This window comes from Mandrillus leucophaeus, unplaced genomic scaffold (assembly GCF_000951045.1).
Source record: "Mandrillus leucophaeus isolate KB7577 unplaced genomic scaffold, Mleu.le_1.0 Scaffold203, whole genome shotgun sequence".
NCBI classification, from domain to species: Eukaryota; Metazoa; Chordata; class Mammalia; order Primates; family Cercopithecidae; genus Mandrillus; species Mandrillus leucophaeus.
In genome coordinates this window covers 406,117-414,559 of record NW_012102066.1, presented here as the reverse complement: position 1 = coordinate 414,559, position 8,443 = coordinate 406,117, and the positions used below count along the sequence as shown (strand labels likewise).

Below are 8,443 nucleotides of genomic sequence, written 5' to 3'. Positions count from 1 at the left end.
AAATAATTTTTATCAGTGCTTGTCTTTTTTGTTGTTGTTGTTGTTGAGACGGAGTCTCGCTCTGTCACCCAGGCTGGAGTGCAATGGCGCGATCTCAGCTCACTGCCAACCTCTGCCTCCTGGGTTCACGCCATTCTCCTGCCTCAGCCTCCCGACTAGCTGGGACTACAGTCGCCCGCCACCAAGCCCGGCTAATTTTTATTGTATTTTTAGTAGAGACGGGGTGTCACCATGTTAGCCAGAATGGTCTCGATCTCCTGACCTCGTGATCCGCCCATCTCGGCCTCCCAAAGTGCTGGGATTACAGGCGTGAGCCACCATGCCAGGCAATCAGTGCTTGTCTTAACCAGTTCAGAACAGCAAATCTTCTTTTAAACTAAACTTACAACACTTTAAAAAGTTTGGGAAGTAAGAATAACCTCAAGCCAATCAGATATTTTACATAATTGCGATTTTGTATTAAAATGTAAGAGATATAAAGGATAATTTCAATACCAAAGATAAAAAGTATTTGTTTAATACTAATTTTAATGACTCCAACAATATTAGCTTTAAAAAGCTATGCTTAAATAGTAATAATGAGCCTTGAATCATTCTCTCAAACATCACTTCTGGCAGAAACAAATTATATAGTACTGACTTTCATAGTTTAAGGGAAAATAAGAGTTTTAGAAAAATACTCATCTTTTCTAATTAAAAAAAAAAAATCCCATGTTGTGATTCCCCCACTGCTAGTCTCATTTTTTTTGTTTGTTTGTTTGTTTGTTTGAGAGGGAGTCTCGCCCTGTCGCGAGGCTGCTGGAGTGCAGTGACACCATCTTGGTTCACTGCAATCTCTGCCTCCTGGATTCAAGCAGTTCTCCTGCCTCATCCTCCCAAGTAGCTGGGACTGCAGGCACACACCACCATGACCAGCTAATTTTTTTTTGTATTTTTAGTAGAGACAGGGTTTCACCATGTTGGTCAGAATGGTCTCGATCTCTTGACCTCATGATCCGCCCGCCCCGGCCTCCCAAAGTGCTGGGATTACAGGTGTGAGCCACTGTGCCCGGCCACTAATCACATTTTAAAAGGCCCAAACCCAAATGTGTTTTGTCATTTTATACTAGGAAACTCAAATGATTTTGCTTCTTTATTCTTCAAGATTATTCATCCAGACACTGATAGACCTGAGCACGGGTTCATTCAAACTAGAGGCTATCATAGGCGGTCATTTGGAAAGCTACTATATACTTAACAAATGTGAAATGTTAGGCTGGACTCGGTGGCTCATGCCTATAATCCCAACACTTTGGGAGGCCGAGGCAGGTGGATCACCTGAGGTCAGGAGTTTAAGACCAGTCTGGCCAATATGGCAAAACCCCATCGCTACTAAAAATACAAAAATTGGCCGGGCATGGTGGTGCGTGCCTGAAATCCCAGCTGCTTGGGAGGCTGAGGCAGGAGAATTGCTTGAACCCGGGAGGTGGAGGCTGCAGTGATCTGCCTGGGTAAAAGAGCGAGACTCATCTTAAAAAAAAAAAAAAAAAAAAGGTGAAATATAAAACTCTTCTGTATTTTGTATACCTCCAAGCCCAAGCAGGAATCCTTAGAGCAAATTAGACTTCCACAGGCAAATTTTTATCCTAGTGAATCTGGATCTACCAGATAACTATAGAATCCTCTAAACTCCAAAGCTTTGGTCAACCTACCAGTACCACCAGCATCAGTGGGAGCTCATTAAAAATGCAGAATCTCAGGTCCCACCCCACACCTAATGAATCCAAATCTGCCCTTTATACTGAGATCCCCAGGTAATTTGAATGCATATTAAAGTTTGAAAAGAACTGATCTCATGAAATCTTACAGCTAACGCAGAGACCTAGGAGAACAACACTGTGCAAAAATTGAAAAGAACTTCTGTAAAATGCTGGGGGCAAGAAAAGAAAGAAAAAAAAAAGAGTGCCTTTCATATATCATTTCCTTAATACATTTCATTTTTCTTTTTTATGCCTTGTTTTGAAAAGCCACCATTATCTTGGCATGCTTTAGATGGAAACCATTTACTGTGCAAGATTTCTGTTCATGTTCTTAAATGTATGCAAAAATAACTTGTCTAACCCCTACTACCGTGCCTGGCCCTTTGAAATGTGTTTCTTGCTGACGTGCTTGTTTCTCCTTTCCAGTCCTGACACAGCTCTCCCCGAGGAGCAGCCACATTCCAGCTCCCAGTGCGCCCCTCTCCACTGTCTCTCCAAGCCTCCTCACCCCTAGTCTTCATCTCCTGTGGACGAACATCTGGGGTGGAAGTTTTGTAGCCACACACAGGATACTGCCCAAGATTCAGCGGGTGTTTTCTTCTCAGTTGTTAGATGTACAATTGGATTAATGTCCGTCATTTTGGAAGACGAGAGAAAATTGAGAAGAACACGAAGCACAGACCCTGATGTGATAAAACATTTGTGGTTTCTCTGAGTCACAGATAAACTTCTGCCATCAAATGGCTACAGTTCATTTAAGTTTAAAAAAAAGAAAAGAGAAACAGGAAACATGTCTCAGATGGCTGGCTTTACCTCGATAGCATAAGAGAGACCTAAGACATGTAAAATACATGTGTTGTAATATCTTTCCTCACACTCCAAATTCAGCTAGGGAAGTTGATTCCAATATTTTTGTCATTGATATTTATTTTGTACTTTGTTTGCCACATGATTTATGTCTATAAAAATAATTTCTCTGAAGTGAATTTACTTCATTTATTTTCAAATAAGCATAATTTGCTCAATTAAGTATGAGTTTGAATTTAGTTTGAAATCTGGAATTGGCCAGACTGTGGTCATTTTTCTTGCACAAAATGATAAATGAGGTGCATCAGAATGTTAACAATAACTGTATTTTGCTGCTACGCTGGTATTGTTTATGCACTTATTTTCTAATCAGTAGCTTATTAACTGCTGGGTTTTGTTTTTGTATTTTTAACTAGAGTTCTTCACTGGACATTACTAAGTAAATCTAAGAAAGAGACTAAGTTATGATTTATTGACTTATTCAAGTTTTGATGGCATCTTTAATTTTATTTTTTCATCGCAGTTGAGTAGATGTACTGGTGCTGCTCCTTTGTATGTGTGTATGTGTGTGATAACGTTAAAGAAGGCTCAATAACTTGAAGGGAAAAAAATGGTGTGTTTATTTAACGACCAGGATTTTTTTTACTTCTCCCAAAATCAGGGTCCTACTGAGTCTTTCCTGATAAAAGGTATCAAGTACAAATAGGAAAATATATACATACATAGATGTAAGATAGCCTTTAATTAATTAATTTACCCAGAGAGTGTTCAAAGTTTGATTAAAATTGTATGTTTTGTTGTTGTTAGGTTTTTTCATAACGAATCTTCCTTGCCAAAAAACAATAGATAATAAACCTTAGCTCATTGTCTACTTTTGACAAACACTCAGGTGCCTACAAACATTCTATTATCTTGAGATAATACATGTTCCTGGTTAATTTACAGATTCTGCTGGGTAACTTTTATGACTTGGTTTAAGGCAGTGGATTTTCATAGCAAAATTTATTTTGCACATAATCTGACAAACAAGGAAAACAGCTAACTGAGCTGAAAGGTCTAACACTCTTGGGCTCCTTAACCATCAAGTGCTGCCCACACAATTGCTCCTAGCCCTGATTCCTTGTCTTTGTCAGGTAGCCTTAACTTATTTAAAACCATAAGGGTTTACCTTTTCATGTAAAGACATCTGTAACTTCTCTTCAAAACAAAAATGACCCTCACTGTTAACACAAAGGACAGTTACCAGTGTAGGGCACTGAAAAAGGAGATCCAGGAGCCACTCAGCTTACTGAGCGGACATGGGTGGCACAGAAATGGAGTGGTCCATCAGAGACCAAATGGTAAGTCATAAAGCACATTGCAGGAGCTTTTGTCAGTCATACACCTATTAAGTAGTGGTCGCTATTACCAAAGCAACCAGGACGTTTTGTGTTCTTTATATGAGTGCTATTTTCCACAGTGTCATTTATTATGCAACGTGGAGTAGAGTTGAATTCTTCACCAAAATAGGGATTCAGGTTAAAGTACAGAAACAGAAACAAAACGATTCGACGCGAAGGTCCTAACCATAGCAGCCTAACCTTCCGCTCTTTTCTACCTGCATGGCCTTGCTGTTCCTAAATATTGTCTTCATTTCATTGGTGTTGTGTCTGTCTGGTACCAGTATTGGTGTGACTGTGGATTTTATCAGAGTTCAATGAAAGAAAGCTTACCCCTGCCCTCACTTTTTGTTTTTTATTTTTCCCCCTTTGTCAAGCACCATGTATTTGGACCTGACAAGTGGCATAGCTGCTAAGCTGACTTTTAATAAAAACTGTTTGTGCCTGAGGGAAATATATGCCTTTTTAAAACGTACCTCAGAACATGTTCCTATATCACTGCATCGGTTTTGTTTGGGGGACTGGGAGTTCAGCAGGAAGTACTGTCTGTGTGTGAGGACGGGGCAGTACTGCTGGTCGGCGATGTTGTATTTGCATTCTTTATCCCTAACTCTGGATCTAGGACTCCATGAAAAGCCGGGTCACACACAAAACATGTATTTCTTCCAATACAAAGTGTATTATTACGTCTATTATAAACTAGTTTCATTTCAGTTATTTATCTTCATAGAGTGGGAAAGGCTTGTTCTGAAATACTAATTCTATGAAAATAATAATTTTAGTGAATCTTTGCCAAGAAGTTATAGAAACTTGGAAATACATTTCTCATTTTCAGCACAAAATTAAGTGATAGTCCCTAAGAAGTAAGAGAGAATAACATGTATTTACACTGTGGCATCATTTAGTATAGTTTAAACTGAGCCATATCTCTATTTATTTATAGGCATTTAAAATGAATCAATATGTGTAGTGTTGATAAAAATCAGTATCTGTAAAGATAACATCAGGAATTCAAAAGGAAATTGAAAAGTGGAAGAACTAGTGAGAACCGAAAAGAGTGAACCTCTTTAAGACTGATTGAAGACATACTTGGAGAGGAAAAATAAACAGCAGAAATACACTAAAAAATACTGGCTAATTATTGCAAACACAGTGAGCAAAGATTAATGCTAACTAAGTAAAAGTAGTTGGCAAAGTAAACAGGTAGTTTTTAAAAAGTAAGCACAATTACAATATTGAAAAGAATAGTATGGAGAAATGCTTTTCTCCTGAGGATTTTCCTTAATCAAAAAATAAGAAGCAGCAATAAATCGTCTTTGGCCTGAGTGCTGAGTGGCATAAATAAAGGAGCTTGGCTTGATCTTTCTCGTCCACACATAATCCATTAGATCCCATTCATATATCCAATTCTGGATTCTAATAAAAGGAATTTGGAGAATTTGAGAAAAAGGAAAATTGTTAAATAAGAGAAGACCTATTTAGAAATTATACTTTAGTCTAACCATGAGGAGGTACAATAGTGGTCTTCAAGAAAAGAACATTTAACAAATGATAGATATCAGCTAAGATATTGTTACTAAGTCTAGAATGAAAAAGGCTTCAGTGTGAAGCATGTATAGTAACTCTAGGAAAGAGATTTTTAATACTGGGAAATTAACATGGAAATTGATAATCATAAGGAATAGTTGTTTTTTAAAAATTGAATATCATTGGTGGTCTAGTAAGTATTAAGTGGCAAGATAGGAGAATGCATTTCAGTTCTGGGAGCTCATAATCCTGTGATTCTTTTAAGTTTTAAGATACGTTAAAGTTTTACTGGTTAATCATAAAATATTTTGTATTTGAAAATAGGATGGCAATCTTAATTTTTCCAAGATATTGGTTGGAAAAAAAGAAGGATTGTTGGTATTATTTTTTCTTCCAGCTATATTCTATGGTATCTTTAAAATTGTTCAGAATATAGTACTTTTACTAAAAAACTTCAATTGTCGGAGTCTAGAAAACAATGTCCTCAGGAATACTTCAGAAATAGAAGGTATGCAGTCCCTTAGTGGGGGCAAATGCATTTCAGATTTTGTCTTTATTTAGAAGGATCTTCAGTCTACAACATTTGCTTTTTCGTGCTTTGGAAAATATCCTTGTGCAGAGAAGTCCTTCTGTTTGAAACAAGCATGAAACATTGGTCCAATAACCTAAGAATATGGAAATTTCTTGATAGTCTGTATTAATTAAAGTTCTCTACATGTCTCAAATGGAGATCACAAAACATGAAAAGGAAGAAATGAAATACCTTTTCTTCTGGGATGAGTGTCAATTTTAATGTATAATTGTCATAATCAGTCAAAAGTTACAATCTGTCCCTCAGTGACATCGGGGGAAGCTGATGGATTTCCAGTAAGGAGCTGTGGTGGGTTCAACCTCAGGCTGCCACAAATACATAGATATGGTAGGTAGGAAGTAGGACTACATTTGAAAGAAACTTACAGGATAAAGTTCACAATTTTAAAAAGGTTGCCCTCCAGTTTTTTTGTTTGTTTATAAACTAGAGTGATTTTAAGTAATCCTTACATTTAAGGCTGCAAAAAATGTACAAGAATATGTTTTCAAGTAAAGGGAACATAATTCTTCAAAAAGCTGTTGAACTGGAGTTATGATAGGTTATGACAGATAGCATGATCAGTGCTGATACTGACAAGTACTTTTTTATCTTAAAATCAACTTCTATGGAACTACAAGATCAATCTAGCTCCCGAGTGACCTTTTCCATTGTCTGTAATAATGCCCTCGGATGAGTTGTGTCTAAAATTAAGTTCATCTTTATTTATATGCCAACTTAACTGCCAGAGTCCCTAATGTATTGCATTTGTAACCTGATCCTATTATGTTAATACCTGAAAGATTTCATCTAGACATGTCTTTCGTCCGTATTATTCAAAGTGTAATTGAAAGAGATATTTAGTATGTTCCCCAACTGAGAATTTTCCAGAATATTCTACTTAAGAAGAAGAAGAGCAATTAACTGCCTTTAGTGTAAGGGCGAGAGTGCATAGAAATATGCAATGTAAAATGTTTGCATGAATTATTTCACATCATGTAAGCTTTCCCATATTCATAAGATGAACACTATAGAAGTCTCATTTCTCTGTGATCTTCTGTCCATTAGGAGTGTAAGGAGATTGTTATCTATATCTAGTCTCCTTTCCATATTGAAATGCATGGCTCTAATCCTTGGTGTATTTTTATCCCTTACTTCTCGAGTTATTTAAAATTTGCCCTATTTAAACTGAAGCCTGGATAAACTGCTGAGCCAGATTATTCCTGTGATTGGAATTTAATTGCTGTAGAACACTCGTTGAGAACATATTTTTTACTTTTTTTCTTTCAGAATTATTATTCGATCATTTTCTCTAATGAAAACACCGAGAAGTAAATCTGGTGCTTCTTAGTGTAAATATGTTTTTCTTTTTAAAAAATCATTTTAAAACAAAGCTGAGAGAACTATAAAGTAAGGGGAAATATCATTTTATTTAAAAATAATTATTCAGTGATAGATAATGGAGATATAGAATGAATCATTGGGTTCATAGGTATGATTTATGCAGCCAATCTTAGAGGAAATACATCATTTTAACATTATTCCCATGAAATGTTTAAGCTCCATGGTTTGACTATGAGAGTCAAACAATTATTATTTGAAAATCTCATGACATTTTTATAATCTACTCTGTTTTTATTTGCATGATTATGCTTACGTGATGAACCATCCATGATTCTGATGCTGTATTTCTTTCCAGTATTAACATGTGTATTGTGTGGCCAACCTTGATTTGTACACTGTATTATTGTTGTAATGATTCAACTGTTCCTACATTTAATTGCAGTTTTATTATTATGCCTTTTGGGGTTAAATGATGTGAAGTGTTTCCACCTACTGATAAATACCATATGAAAACGTGACTAAAAGACTGATCTAAGAAACTTTTTTGTTGTTATTTTTAAAAATATGAATTTCAAAAGAAATGTTCTCAAAGACACATGCATTTGTTTTAAATTCAAAAAATTCTTATGAATTTATTATTGCTTGTACTTTAACTTTTTTTATTGTAGACAATCCTAAGTGAATAATGTCTCATGGGAGAATCCACATCATATGTGCTTGTATTTGTGTAATCTGATCATGCACTCAATGGTTGGAAAAGGCACTCCAGTGCTAAGAAAATAACCAGAAGCCAATATGTCGATTCTTATATCTTGGTTTATGTTACCAACTGCATATGGTGTAATGCATAACTTTTTCCAGTAAATAAACTGGTTATTTTTTGTTCATTTCATTAATGCTGCCTTTTTATCAATTTGAGCAGTTTTTCTGTATGTCGTTTTGATGTATACTTACAAAAAGGATAAGAGTATATGAATTCAGATATGATCTACATGTTTATTCAAAGTGAGGACTTATTTGAACTAAAAATTAAATTCTTTGCTTTAACAACAATTTTTTTTTTTTTTTTTTTTTTTTTT

At 35.8% G+C, this 8,443-nt stretch overlaps 1 protein-coding gene across 2 annotated transcripts in view; it reads left to right on the top strand.

Annotated features, from left to right (window-relative positions):
* BICD1 (bicaudal D homolog 1 (Drosophila)) overlaps window positions 1-2,510 on the top strand; it is a 334,482-nt gene extending 331,972 nt beyond the window's left edge. For both annotated transcript variants that reach the window (XM_011979544.1, XM_011979543.1), the window contains one exon: window positions 2,166-2,510. Coding sequence is in view for 1 of the 2 variants with exons in the window: in XM_011979543.1 (XP_011834933.1) it covers window positions 2,166-2,253 (88 nt within the window). In the remaining variant the exon portion in view is untranslated. The remainder of the gene's footprint in view (window positions 1-2,165) is intronic.
* The last annotated feature ends 5,933 nt before the right edge of the window (window positions 2,511-8,443 follow it).